General features: G+C 33.9%; 1 protein-coding gene across 1 annotated transcript in view; it reads left to right on the top strand.

The window, feature by feature from the left end:
• LEKR1 (leucine, glutamate and lysine rich 1) overlaps positions 1 to 15,644 on the top strand; it is a 180,524-nt gene that overhangs the window by 55,330 nt on the left and 109,550 nt on the right. Inside the window, exons 3-4 of the mRNA XM_065942127.1 lie at positions 618 to 793; positions 10,695 to 10,880. Of these exons, the coding sequence (XP_065798199.1) occupies positions 618 to 793; positions 10,695 to 10,880 (362 nt within the window). The remainder of the gene's footprint in view (positions 1 to 617; positions 794 to 10,694; positions 10,881 to 15,644) is intronic.

The following is a 15,644-nucleotide window of genomic DNA, read 5'->3' as shown; positions in this document are numbered from 1 at the left end:
CTCTTCTTTTTCTGATAACACTCAGATCTGTGTCTGCATTTTGATTTGTTAGGTAAATGTTAGCCAGGACATCTGAAGTAATAAAAATCACTGGGATGGCAAAACACATGTGGTTACTTTGAGTTGTCGCATTTGATGAAGCAGAGCACTGGATCAGTCACTTAAAAAATTTCATTTATTATTACCCCATGTTTTATACTGCCTATAGGGCCATAGCACAGGAAGAATGCTGTCTAAAAATTTGAGATTCTCTTTTAGGCTCAGTGGCTAAGTCACTTTTGACTTAATTTTCTTCCAATGTTTGCTGTTAATTTTTAAAGAATATAGGAAAAAAATGTATATGGGGATAGTTAGCTATCTTTATTTATAGTTAAAAATAGTAACACAATGGAAATGAATTGGGGTGACCATATTACCTCAGTCTTTCTGGAATATCCTGTTTATACGTTGTCTCGGCATAATATAGATAGCACCTCCTTTCACTTTCAAAATTGTCTCCATTTGAGCGGTAGATTATATGGTTACTATAGAACCATTTTTCAAAGAAAACGTTTTTAATATTTGTTATTATGCCTGCTATTTTTTTAAAATCCTAATTTTTCTTTACTACTTTACAGTCAGAGATTGACGGAATACAAATATTTCTGGACTAAGACTCTTTCATTACTTACTTTTACTAAAAGGGAGCTAAACAGTATTAAAAATGAAGTATATGATCATTTTAAAAACTGGACTTCACTGAAGAGAGAAATTTTTCTACAAATTAAATCAATAAGTGAAACAGCCTTGACAGGTTTGTTAAGTATATTTAAAATATAACCATCCTTTTTTGGTAAATTGTACATCTAAGTAATAGAATAATGATATTTCATTTTATGTCATGGGAATTGTGATTAATTTTAAATCTATTATTTTTTTTTGATGACCATTAAAATCTATTCCAGCCCTGAAATTCAATAATTATAGGCCTGATCTAAGATAAACTCTGATATGTCAGTCTTGAACAGTGGCCGGAAGTCTGGTTATTCCTGTTAAATGTACAAAATTGTATTTTAAAATTTTTCTTCTGTTAATGACTGATCAGATTAGATCTAATTAGATCAGATTTCCCATAGATAACAATTATAAATTCTGGACAAAATAGCTACTTGAGAACACTGGAGAGTGACCAAGCCTAAACACATGGAGGTCTGTTACTGTTTGAAAAAAGCCAATCTAAAAAGGCCATACACTGGGTGATTCCAACTGTATGACGTTCTGGAAAAGGCAAGACTGTGGAGATAATAAAGAGATCAGTGGTTGCCAGGATAAGAGGGAAGGATGAATAGGTAGAGCATGGAGGGTTTTAGGGCAGTGAAACTATTTTGTATGCTACTATAATGGTGGATATGTGTCTTTCTAAATTTTGTCAAAACCCATAGAACTACATCACTGAGAGTGTACCTTTAATGTAAATTATAGATATATGATAATGATGTGCCAGTGCAGGTTCATTAATTGTAAAAAAACATGTACCACTCTGGGGCAGGATGTTGATGGTGGAGAAGCCATGCATATGTCGGGGGCAGAGAGTATATGGGAATTCTCTGTACTTTCTGCTTAATTTTGCTATGAACTTAAAAGTGATCTAAAAAATATATTATTTTTTTAATTAAAAGAAGGAAATAGCACTGATTGAATTCCTTGTTTGTTGTTGTTGTTTGTTTTGGTGTTTATTAAATGACTATTAGGTTGATGGCAGTGTACAATCTAATCCATGCAGGGAAGCTAAAACTTTGATAAAATCTGTTGTCTTTTTGGCTTGAAGACTTGTGAACAGCTATCAAGGCAGCCGTAGCTTTGAGAAGTGAGAGGATACCCTCAAAAAGAGATAGAAAGAGAGAGCTCAATTTTCGCTTATAAATTCTTCCCAGATCTCTGGCTTACCCCTGAAATACATGTGCACAAGGAAGACTTTAAACAGCTCATCTAAGGTTAAACTGACATTACTGCGACCTACCCTAAGGGGAAACAGTCTTAAGTATTTGAGTGCAGCCAAGTTAACTACTTGTCAAGGCAAGACTACTAGAGTGGGTTGTCATGCCTTCCTCCAGGGACTCTTCCTGACCCAAGGATCGAACCCACGTCTTCTGCATTGCAGGCAGATTCTTTACCTGCTGAGCCATTGGGGAAGCCCACTAAAACAAAGCAATACCAAAAAAATAAAAATCACCTATTGATATGACCATTTCACTTTTGACAAGGCACCCAAACAATTCAATGGGAAAAGAAAGCCTTTCAACAAATTGTGTTGGAATAACTAAATGCTGATGTGGGAAAATATACTTGGACTCCTACATCACATTGTACATAAAAATTAATTCAGGATATATCAGAGCTAAAAATAAAAGCTAAAACATGGAACACCAAAATATCTTCATGAATTGATAGTAAATTAAGGTTTCTCAGACAGGATAGAAGTAAGAACTACCAAAAAATTTGGTTAATTGGTTAATTTGGTTAATTAATTGGTTAATTAACCAAATTAATTGGTTAATTTTCATCAAAATTAAAAACTTCCACTCATCAATAGATGCCATTAGGAAAGTGAATAGGTAAGTTTCAGACAGAAAATATTCAAAAAATCTGTGACAAAGAACTGCTATCCAGATTACATAAAGAACACTTACAGGTCAATAGTAAAAGGACATACAATCCAATCAAATATGCCTAAAAGATTTGAATAGAACCCTTTACAAGAAAAGATATACCAGTGTCCCATAAGGACATGAAATGGCACTGAGCATTATGAGTCATAAGGGAAACAAAAATTTAAACCAGTGAGATAGCCGTACAAACCCATTAGGTTTAAGTGAAAAAGACTTGACAGAAGCAAATTTTGGTGACTAAGGCAATGGAAACTTCCATACAAATTGGTCAAAGTATAAAATGCTATAGTTACTTTGAAAAAAGGTCTGATAATTTTTTAATAAAACTCAAGATACGTCTGTCTCATGACTCTGAAATTCTTCTTTGGAATTCATTGTGTCCTGCAAATGAAAGCATGTGTTCATAAAAATATTCAGCAATTTTATTCAAGCTTTATTCAAAATAGCCTTAAATTGGTAAAAGCCTGAAAGTACATCACTAGAATGGATTATGTAAAAATAAACAACTGAACAAACAATGGAATATAAAATGGACTATAGTAATGCAGTAAGCTGGATAAGCATCAGAAATATTATGCTGCCTGAAAGTAACCTTATACAAATAATTGCATATTGTAAGATTCCATTTATATGATGTTCTAGAATAGGCAAAACTAATCTACAGTGGGGAAAAAAGACAGAAGTAGCACTAGTTATCTCAGAGGGGAAGATTGACTCAGAAGGGGTATGAAGGCACTTTTTGTGGATGCTTTCTATTTTGACAGAGGTTTGAGTTACATGATGGATGCATTCTTCAAAACTAATCTAATGTTGCATTTGAGGTTTGTGCATTTCTTTGTAGGTAAAATTTGATTGAAAAATTAGAAATCTATATTGAATGCTAATTAATAATGTGCTTAGGGAATCAAGTATATTGACTTATCTTGAAATGCATAAAAATGTAAGGTGAATAGATGAGTAGCTATGTGATAAAGCAAATATAGTAAAATGTTAATTGAAGAATCTAGGTGTTGTGTATATTTGGTTCAATTCTTCCAACTTTTCTGTATATTTTAATTTTTTTTAGTTAATATTAGAGAAAAGAAAGCATCCTAACTGTATAACAACTTCAGCTAAATTTTATTATATGATATGTGCCTTTAGAGGTGAATTGTGTATGACAATATAGTACTCCTAAATTTTTTACTTAATTTTGAGGATTAAATTTAGACAAATACAGGTAACTATTATAACAACCATGTTTTCGGCTAACAATTTTTAACATTTTACTTTTTAAAAAATATAATTGTTTATACTTTAATATGTATGAAAAAAGAAAAGTGAAAGTCACTCAGCTGTGTCCCACTCTTTGCCACCTCATGGAATATACAGTCCATGGATTCTCCAGGCCAGAATACTGGAGTGAGTAGCCTTTTCCTTCTCCAGGGGATCTTCCCAACCCAGGAATGGAACCAGGGTCTCCTGCATTGCAGGCAGATTTTTCATCAACTGAGCTGTCAGGGAAACCCAAATACTTAAAGGTAAATGGAGAATCCCATGGACAGAGGAGCCTAGTGGGCTACAGTCCATGGGGTTGCAAAGAGTTGGACATGACTGAAGCAACAGCAACTTAGCATGCACGCAGAAATCCTACCAGCAGGGCTCTTGAGTCAGAGATTCAAAGTTCACATACTGACCCTACCACTTACAAAATCTCTGGACCTCAGTGTCATCATCTGTAAAATACGCATGCACACATACACCACAATATGCCTATGACAGTAAAAATCAAGATATGTCAGCTTCTGTTATTTTATTCTTTTTATTCTAAAGTCTACATTCCTTCTGTTGTATTAGATTTTCACTTATCCTACAGAAATGTTCATTTGGTTGTCTTGTAGATTTTCTCCTAAATAATGGAGCAAAATTAATGCTCTTCACTTCTAGTTTAAATATATGTACATATGTTTAGTCGTGCAGTCATGTCCAATTCTTTGTGACCTCATGGACTGTAGCCCACCAGACTCCTCTGTCCATGGGAATTCTCCAGGCAAGAATACTGGAATGGGTTGCCATGCCCTCCTCCAGGGGATCTTACCAACCCAGGTCTCCTGCATTGCAAGTGGATGCTTTACTTCTAAGCCACCAGGGAAGCCCATGTATATATATGTGTATATATATATATATATATATATATATATATATATATATACCTATCTCCAAAGAAAATGAAAACACTAGCTCCAAAATACATCTGTACTCCCTTGTTCATAGTGGCATTATTTACAATACATGCAAACATGTCCAAGACGTACAAACAACCTACGTTTCTGTTAATAGGTGAATGGATAAAGAAATTGTGAGATATATATATCACAATATTATATATCATATAATATTATATATTATGATATAAATTATATATATATATATATATATATATATATATATAATTGGATATTATTCAGCCATAAAAACTGAAATCCTGCCATTTGGAACAACATGAATTGACCTTAAAGAGGTTATGATAAGTGAAATAAGTCAGAGAAAGATAAAAACTGTATGATCTTCTTATATGTAGAATCTCAAAAAACAAAAAATAAACAAGAAAAGCTACTAAGCTGCTAACCAGACTCATAGAAAAGAGATTAGATTTGTGGTTAATAGAGGTGGGAGCGAGGGGAGGGAGAAGAGTAGTTGAAGTAAGACTGTTAAAATTTAACACTGCTCTATGATATGTAGGAAAGTTGTTAAGAGAGTAAATCCTGAGAGTTCTTATCACAAGGAGAAAATTGTTGTTCTTTTTATTGTATCTATATGAAATTATGGATTTTATCAAATCTATTGTGGTAGTCATTTCACAATAAGTGTAGATTAGACCATCATAGTGTACACCTGAGACTTATCCAGTGATGTATGTCAGTTATTTCATAATTAAATTTTAAAACTAAATATATATGTGTTTATTTAGATCTGTACAAATATGCTCAACAAGGTATTTGTTTTGAGATATAGTTGATGTACAATATAATATATAGTTTCAGGTATATAACATAGTGATTCACAATATTTGAAGGTTATATTCCATTTATAGTTATTATAAAAAATTCATTATATTCCCTGTGTTATTCAGCATATCCTTGTAATTTATTTGTTTTGTACAGCCCAACTAGTTCTTGATAAGAGTGACAAGGTTTTTGACAAGGGTGCACAGCAGAGGAAGGATAGCCTAGCCTTTTCAACAAAGGTTGGATGGTGCTAGATACCAAAGACATTGATCCGAACCTCATACCTTATACAAAAATTAACTCAAAATGAATCATAATTTTAACTGTAAAAGATAAAGTTATTAAGCTTTTAGGGAAAAAAGAAAATCTTTGTAACCTCACAATCTTAGACTTAAAAGCATATACATAAAAGGAAAAACTGATAAAGTGGACCCCAGCAAAATTAAGAACTTTTTCTCTGTGAAAGACCCTGTTAAAAGGATGGAAAGGCAAGTTACAGACTGGAGAAAATACATATCTGGCAAAGGGCTTATATCTACAATTTATTTTTTTTTTAAACTTTCAAAGCTCTACATCAGGAAAATAGTTCAGTTAGAAAATGGGCAAAATACCTGAGCAGAGATTTCACTGAAGAAGATATACAGGTGGCAAATAAGCACAGAAAAGATGTTTAGCATCATTAGCCATTAAGGAAATGCAAATTAAAACCATGATGAGATACTATGAAATATCTCTTACAATGTCTAAAATTTTAATTGAGTATAGAAGTGTTGGCAAGGATAAAAGAAACTAAATCACTCAATATTGTTGGTGAGAATGTGACATGGAATAGCTGTTCTAGAAAATAACTTTACAGTTTCCTCTAAAGCTAAAAACTCACTTAACACATGACTCAGCAGTTGCGCTTTTAGGCATTTTATCTGAAAGAAATAAAAGTCTAAATTCATGAAAATACCTGTACATACATTTTCATAGCAGCTTTATTCATTATAGCCCAAACTGGAAACAGCCCAAATGTCCTTCAATGAATGAACAAACTGTCCTTTATCCATAACATGGAATACTACTCAATAATAAAAAATAAATAGATTATTAATACATGCTCAAGGGAATAGGCTGAGTGAAAAAAATCTAGCCTCAAAAAGGTTACATATTATAAATCTATTTATATAGCATTCTTGAAATAAAATTCTAGAGAAAGAGAACAAACTAGTTGTTGCCAGCGATTACAGCTGGTGGGGATAGGAGTAGGTGTGGCTATGAAGTGATAGCAGGGTAGTAACTTTATGGTGATAGAATAATCCTGTATTTTGATTGTTTTGGTATTAATAGTTATATAAAGCTATATATGTGATAAAATTGCACAGAGCTATGCACACGTGCGTGTGTGTGCACATGCACACACAAATAAAGATGTGTATGACTGGTTAAATCTGAATTAATTCTGTGGATTATACCAAGATAAATTTCTTAGTTTTGATGGAGTACTGCAGTTATATAAAATGTGAACCTGGGAAGAGGAGGAATAAAAGCGACACAGGACCTTCCCACACAGTTCTTTATAACTTCCTGTAAATCTCTATTTCAAAATAGAGGTTTGTTTTTTTTTAACCTGTATAGTCTTTTATGATCCCTTCAATAAATAGTAAAACTAGCATTTCAGAGTTTTAAAATATTATTTTATATTAGTATGCTTTGGTGATAAGGTTATATATAGAGGCTGCCTAAAAACTTATTGACTTAACATATTTTTATGTTAATTTGACTAAACTAACAGGACTAAGAACAACAAAAAAGTCTTATCAAGGCAAATAAGTTGATTGTACGAGATTAATTTTGATACTAATAATTATACTTGCATCAGGTAGCAAATTATATCACACCTACTTTAAAGCTTTAAAGTAACTTTAAAGCTAAAAACATCCATTGGCTATAAACTTGGACAATGTTACATTTTATTTTATTTTTTCTTAATTATTTATTTTTGGCTGTGCTGGGTTGCTACAGGCAGGCTTTCTCCAGTTGTTGGTGAGCTGGGTGTTTGAGCTTCTAATTGCAGTGGCTTTTCTTACTGCATAGCACAGCTGTGGGTGCATGGGCTTCAGTTGTTGAGGCTCACAGGCTCTAGACTGCTGGCTGAGCAGTTGTTGTGCATGGGCCTGATTGTCCCATGGTGTGTGGAATCTTCCTGGACCAGCGATCAAACTCGGTCTCCTCCATTGGCAGGCGGATTCTTTACAACCGAGCCACGAGGGGAGCCCCACAAACATTTTAAATAATATACTTCTTTTATTCAATAGTAACTTTTGTGATCCACACTTTTCATAAAATTGATGAAATTAGGGATAGAATAGGCCTATTTGCTTATCCTATTTAAAATGTTTCCTTCTTTTAGATGTGTGTATTTACTGCCTTACCAAGTCTGACATTAAATAATGTAGGGCTCAAAATGCTTGCCTCTAAAGTGAAGGGAGAGGTAAAATAAACACATATTTAGGATCTTCAACTAGTGGTATATTAAAAACTATTAGAAGCTTTGCTCAATAATGCCTTTACTCATTTAGTAGATATTTATTGAGCATCTGTTAATTCTAAGATATTGTAGTAGAAATTATAGGAGGAATAAAAAATGAATAAGATATTGTTGTTCAGTTGCCAAGACGTGTCCGACTGTTTGTGACCTCATGGATTGTAACAAACCAGGCTCCTCTGTCCTCCGCTAACTCCAGGAGTTTGCTCAGATTCATGTCCATTGAGTCTATTACCTCTGGCCTAAGATAACTTGCAGTCTAATAGGAGGCCACATGTTTACATATGATCAGTGCCATAGAAATGGTGTAATTGGTGTGAGTAACACATCTGGTCAGGAAACATTTCCAGGCAGAGGTAGCATAACAGCTGTGGTAGATCTAACACATGAGGCTAGGAGGAGCTTCTTCATGGGGTAGTGCAAAGACAGGGAAAGCATAAAGTGGCTACAATGACCAGAATAAGTAAATCACAATTTCTGAACCCAAATTGGAACACATAACTGACAATGATGAAGTTGTATTAATGACAAAAGTAGGACTGAGGATGTGACACCAGGAATGCCATAGGTATAGGGGATGTGCAGTTTGCCAAGAGTGAGTTAATTGATCCCATTGTGTTTGCTCTCCTAATTCCATGTTAGAGACATTGTGCCTCCTGTTAGTTTTTAAATCTTGCTGTACTTTTCCATGTTAAAATATATTTCACAAATGAATTTTTATTGCAGATTCTTATTCTTTTAATGTCAAATAGAAAGTCACATTGACACGAGTAGTTATTTTGGAGACAGATAGTAGTGTTCACTGAGAGAGTCAGCCTGCAAACCTAGCCAGTATCATTCTGGCGAAAAATAAATAGGTCACAGCATGCGTGTGCTCCTCCGCAGTGTCATTCTGACTTCATCTCCGATACGGTTAGGGTACAGTACAATTTAGTCAGCCGTAAGAAGCCACCTTTATGGCTACAAAAATACCCAGGAAGATATTTTTAGGCCTGAAGAAAAATTGCAACCTCCTTGTTTTCTTCAACTATATTCTTTTAAAAACTCTATGTACTGTTAGTAGTTTTCCTCACACAAATGGTAACATACCCATAAATTTTCAGAAGCGTATAGCTATTCTTAGGGGGAAAAATTCCCATGTAAAGGAACCCCTGGAATATAATAGACCCCCACTTATTTGGTCTCTGCCAAATCATTTCTCTAGGTTTTCTATTCTGAGTAGGAATAAAAGGTGAAGAAGGTGCCAGACCCCTTGTGTTCATGCCCTAGGTCTACCTTAAGTGCCACTTTTTCTTCCAGATGTACTTTCTTCCCACAGAAAAACATTTTGCTTTTCTCTGCTTAGACTACATTCCTGATGCTACTCATCCCCATCCCTTAGGGCATGCTCTCTTCTCTCTGCTCCATTCAGCATCCTGCTGTATTTCTCTTGTAACCTTTTACTGGCCATGTTGCCTCTGCAGCCATGTGTATCCCATAGAAGTCTACTGCTCGTCTTCACTGGCCCATGTGGCTACTGTTTCTGCTCCAAGACCAGTAAACCAAGCCGTCTTTCTTTGACACCCTATCACACCCTGAACCAATCACATAGTCCAGGATGAGCTAAACAAGGAAGGGAATGCCACGTGAACTCTCTAGAAAAGCAGACTGTCCAGATTTTTATTTAGATCACATCTTCTTCAATTCAGTTAATTGTGGTTGTACAAATTTTATAGTATTTTTTATTATTATTGCATGTGTGTTTGTATGTTTTAATGGTGGTTTAACGCAGCAGTGCTGGAAAGACTGATGGAGAGCTTGATAATTATCATTCTGAAAGATAAAATGTTCTATGCATTTCTCACAAAATTATATAAAATTAGCACATTAAAATCTACATAATGCTGTGAAGGCATATTTTTATTAAACTTAATCTAAGTAGATAGAGTGATGAGAAATGATTGCTATGATGAAATTCTAGTCTCATTTTGAGGGGACAGAGGGCTATTAGAATCATTAAGATATACTAACTAATACTTTCTGCCCACAAATTTATTAGTTTTAATCACTGTTTCCTTTTATTTCTCTCCAACCCACCACCTTTCTTCATAATTTGTGTAGAATATAGTCTAGTTATCTCCCAGAAATTCCTCCCAACCAGCTCATGCTGGCACATTTAAATTTACTTTTCTGAATCATGTTGCCAAGAAAACAACTTAATTTCAATAAAACCCAGAACATTACAGAGATATTATGCTATTTATTCATGTGAGTATTTAAAAAGCAGGCAGGATTGTCATTTAACACAATTTAAAGCCTTAAAAAAAAACTACTAAAGGTTTCATGTATCATTTGCAATACAGTCTTTTTCATTTCTTTTTCAGAATAACTGCTAAATTAAAACTCAACTTTTTGGTTATACTCTCTATACTCTCAGAGAAGTCATCTTGGCTTTCAACTATCAATTTTCTAAAATAAAATAATCATTTTTTAAAGAAATATTTTATGATCCAATGTTGTCTATTTGTAAACTTTGAATTTTCTTTACAGAAATAAAGATGCTAAATAAAAGTTTGACAGTGTCCCAGAGAAACAATGTATGCCTTGAAGAGGAAATGAAAAATCTGAAGTTGTTGTCAGATGCAGCCATATTGAGATCTCAGCAGATTCAGACATCCAAACAACAGGAAGTAAACTTGCAAACCAGATGCCATGACTTGCAAAAGGAAGTACTAGGTAAAAGAGAATTATTTTTTGCTGTTGTTAGCAACTAGCTGTAAAAAGGAAATGTATAAATTTTTATTTCTCTTATAATCACAACAAAAATCTTGTTTTAACTAGTTTGTGTTATAAATATACCTAATTATTACCATGCCAATAACTGATTCTGTTATAAATGTTTGCTGTCACCCTTTCCTAATCTGCCATTTAGAGTGTCAAGTATTAAATGAATATAATAAAGATTTTTCAATTACAGTGAGATTTCAGGAAAACAAAGTAGGAGTTACTTTTGTATATCATCATCCCCAGTGGATAGTGGTTTAGAATACTGAAAGAATATACAGCATATGCTGTTATATAAGGTAAGTCCAAATTAGGTGTTCCTTCATTTTTCCAAATGAAAAGATTAAAAATTATGTTTTGAGAGCCTTGGACAAGGTTTTAAAATTTTACCTTAGAACATTGAGTATATTAGCAGTAAGACTGTGGGGATTTGTACTTTTTCCTAAAGGCAGTAAGAAATCATCGACAACTAGTAATCAGGAGAATGATATAATATAAGAAGTATCTTAGCAAAATTAAGCTGTTAGCACTGTGTGGAGGTGTTCGGAACATCAAAGAATTGGAGTCAGATAGTCGTTTAGAAAACATGTTTGCTGGTAACCTGATCCCTAGGTTACCATAAGACACTGAAATAGGGTAGAACATAGAACACTAACATTTTTTTAGGCAGTAATATGTACTAGGGGCTTTCCAGGTGGCTCAGTGGTAAAGAATCCGCCTGCAGTGCAGGTGATGCCAGTCTGATCCCTGGGTCAGGGAGATCTCCTGGGGAAGGGATCGGCTGCCCACTAGTATTCTTGCCTGGGAAATCCCATAGACGGAGGAGCCTGGCAGGCTGTATGTTGTTGTTTTTGTTTAGTCACTAAGTCTTATTTTGCGACCCCATGGACTGTAGCCTGCCAGGCTCCTCTGTCCATAGGATTTCCCAGGCAAGAATAGTGGAGTGGGTAGTCATTTCCTTCTCCAGGGGTTCTTCTCAACCAAGGGATCAAACTCGCATCTTTGGCATTAAAGCCGAATTCTTTACCGCTGAGCCACCAGGGAAGTCTATGTTAGCACTGTATATAAATTACTTCTGTTAGTCCTCACAATGACTATGAGTAGCAGGTATAATTATCCCATCTTAAAGAGGAGTGAAGGCCCAGAGAGGTGACATATCTGTTCCCACATAACTGGTAAATGGCAGGAAATCAAAGCAAACCTAGCTGGACTCCAAGGCTCATGCTTGTTACACTGTGCCTCCTTGGCCCTCTCCACAGCCACACTAGGAAGGCTCAAATAAAACCAGAGTTGAGAGGACTACCCAGGTCTAGAGAAGTAAGCACCTGGCTGAATAGACAGGGGAATGAAGAAGATCACAGAGGGCTCTCAACCTGCTTGCTGGGGAGTATTTAATGATGGAGTTCTCCAGAGAGAGAACCTAGTTTTGAAAGGTAAGTTGTCACATGAATGTGGAAGTAATATGAAACTGAATGCAAATTTTAAAATCAGGTATTTTAATTTGTCTCTTGTCAATTAGTCTGTCAATTAGATTTTCCCAACTTTCTATTGAATTATTAGAATTTTGCAACAATTTTAAGGGCAGTTTATATAGTAAAGTAATTATTTATCTTCTATATTCATTTTTTTCTAATGTATAATTTGTCTATTGATTTTTCACAGTAAATTGCACCATATCAACATTTTTGTTTTGGCTATTATAAAATTATTGTCTTTTATTGTTTCTAGTTAGTCTTAGTTCAGAAAGTTCATTTCATTTCTAGATTATACATATAGTCTCTTGGATTTTCTTTCATTTAAGCCATTAATACATATGCAATTTACCTTTTATATGGTATGAGATTTGGGGTCCAGTTTTATTCTTTCCATATGCATAGCCATTTGTGTCAGCATTGTGTAGTACAATAAGTAATCTATCCTTTACCTACTAAATAAAACTACTATCTGTCATATGGCAAAATTTCAAAACGCTGACATCTATTACTGTATTCTCTTTTCTGTTCCACTAATTTATTGGATGTACCATTAATATCATATTCATTAGACTTAATAGCATATTCTCATAACTGGTAAGTCTTTCTTCTTTGTTCTTACTTTTAAAATACTTTAAAAAAATATATTTTTAAAAATACTTGGAAGTTTTCTTCAATTTGAACTTTAAGATCATTTATTCACCTCTAATCCAAAAACTCTGATAGAGATCTAGTAAAGTTTTTCTCTTCCAGTCTGTATACTTTTCTTACATATTCATAGGTAGATATTCTTCCACATAAAATTTAAAGTAATTCTATCCAACTCTAATCCCAACAAGAATTCTAATTGGAATTGTATTATATTTATACTGATTTTTAGAGAGTTAATATTTTTAGTGATATTAAGTCTTATTAATATTAATATTATAAAAGTTTTCTCATTCAAGAATATGACATGTCCATTAACTTCTTGAACTGTTGTTTTTAATGTAGTGAGCATCCTTGTATCTTTTACAATTTTACAAAAACACACTGCTGAAAAACTTTGAGGTTTAAGCAGAAATTAAAGTGAATATAAAATATCTGGACTTGTATGGTGTTAAAAAACACTATGTATCAAGAATTTGTGGGATGCAGCCAAAGTGATGCTTTGAGGGAGATGTGTAGCTTTAAATATTTACATAAGAAGGAGGTAATAAACTCAACATAAAAGAAAAAATACAATAAAAATAAGAGCAGCAGTCAGTGAGATAGAAAACAAAAATATGATAGAGAAGATAAACAAAAAAGCATTGATTTTTAAAAAAATAATAAAATAGACAAACCTCTAGCAATTCAATCACAAGAAGAGAAAAGAAACAAATGAAAAATATAGGGAATGAAACAGGAGCAATGACTGCAGATAAAGAGTAAAAAGAAAAGTGAATGCTGCCAATAACTTTGAAATCTTACGTGAGATGGACGTATTATTAGAAAAATATATCTCACCATGACTTACTCAAAAAATTAAATGTTCCTATAACTATTAAAGAAATCAAAGCAATATTTTCTCACCAGAAAAAGGCTAGATTATATTTTACAAGCAATTTCTACCAACTTTCAAGGAAGAGAGGATCCTAATTTTATACAATATTTTCTAAACAACTGAAAAATTGGAATTATTTCCCAACTTATCCTATAAGGCCAGGGTAATCCTGTTACCGAAATCAAGACAAAAATATTAGAAGTAATATTATAGATACATTTATGTTACAAACATCAGTGTAACAATTTCAACTGTATATTTGATACTTTCAAAATATTTTGAACTACTTGAATATATTCCTCATTGATAAAATTAAATAAAATTATGTAAAATAAAACTCTTAATATGCCATTCTATTATTTCAGACTTCATAGAGGAGGACAAATTTAGGACAGATTTACTAAAACATACATTTCATAGTTATAAATAACTTTTTGAAAAATGCAGTCCCCCTCAAATCAAAGGTTATTATTCTTCTCTCTCTTTTATTTCGTCATTTTAATCTGATTTCTAAGATAAGCCACTTCCTTGAATGTTTTTGTTTCTTAAAAGAACAGTAAAACACTAGAGAATGTGTCTTATATTGCATGTTACAGACAGTTAAGGGTTAAGTCAAGTAACTACCTTTCTATATTTGAAGAAAAGAAGTAATTTACTGACATAAGACAAGAGAAGAAAAGGAAAACATTTTCACTAACTAGGAACCCTCTCTGTGCCAGTCGTTTGACTAGAACTAAGCATCTTTCATCTAATCCTCATAGTATTCTAATGTGTGCATGCAGTCCTGTCCAATTCTTTGTGACCCTATGGACTATAGCCCGCCAGCCTCCTCTTGTCCATGGGATTCTCCAGGGAAAAATACTGGAGTGGGTTGCCATTTCCTTCTCCAGGGGATCTTCCTGACCCAGGGATCAAACCTGGGTATTTTCGGTCTCCTACATTGGCAGGTGGGATCTTTACCACTATTGCTACCTGGGAAGCCCCAGTCTAATGTGTAAGCTTTTATTATTCTAATCAGACATAAAGAAGTAGGTCATGGTCACACTGCTGAGATTCAAACTCGGGTCTCTGTTGGGCCAAAGCTTGTTAGCTCTTTAATCATTTCACTCAGTTCCAAAAAGGCATATGAAAACACTGAACTCTTTTTCTGTGTTAAAAAATGAAAAGAAGGGGATGAATTTCCACCCTCCACTTTCCTCTTACAAAAATGGACCATTAGCTTAACAAGGTTTCTCAGAATTAAAGCTAAGGAAGTGTTTTCCAAAGCTGCCTGGCCACAAGAATATCCAGGACTGTGGAAATTTGTGTGGGGAGATAATAAAGGGACCTACTGAAAGTGTATGTTCCTGCACATCAGTTCAAACACATTCAGTGTCTCCAAGATTCTTAGATGCTGTACTCTTAATAAGTGCTCAAGGTGATTCCTGTGATGAGGCAAATTTTTTACTAGTTTAAAAATAAGAATAAGGAAAATAGGAAAAAGCATGTTCACATTCTAACATAGTTAAAAAAACATAGAAATGGCTTAATTTAAAAGAAGTGTTTTGTCACTGGTTCCACTATCATTTGGCCCTTTTAAGATTCTAATGTCTGGTCTCTTCACTCTTTACTCAGATTTTAGCCTTACAATGGGAGAGTCTCTGCTCTTACCACTTTGATGAAGGCTGGTAACTGAAGCTGATGTGCTGAAGAAGTTATTAGGAATGAAAATTGTATAGC

Source organism: Muntiacus reevesi, chromosome 8 (genome assembly GCF_963930625.1).
Source record: "Muntiacus reevesi chromosome 8, mMunRee1.1, whole genome shotgun sequence".
In the NCBI taxonomy this organism is placed as follows: Eukaryota; Metazoa; Chordata; class Mammalia; order Artiodactyla; family Cervidae; genus Muntiacus; species Muntiacus reevesi.
The sequence above is the reverse complement of the archived record's forward strand: the minus strand, read 5'-3'. Positions and strand labels throughout refer to the sequence as shown.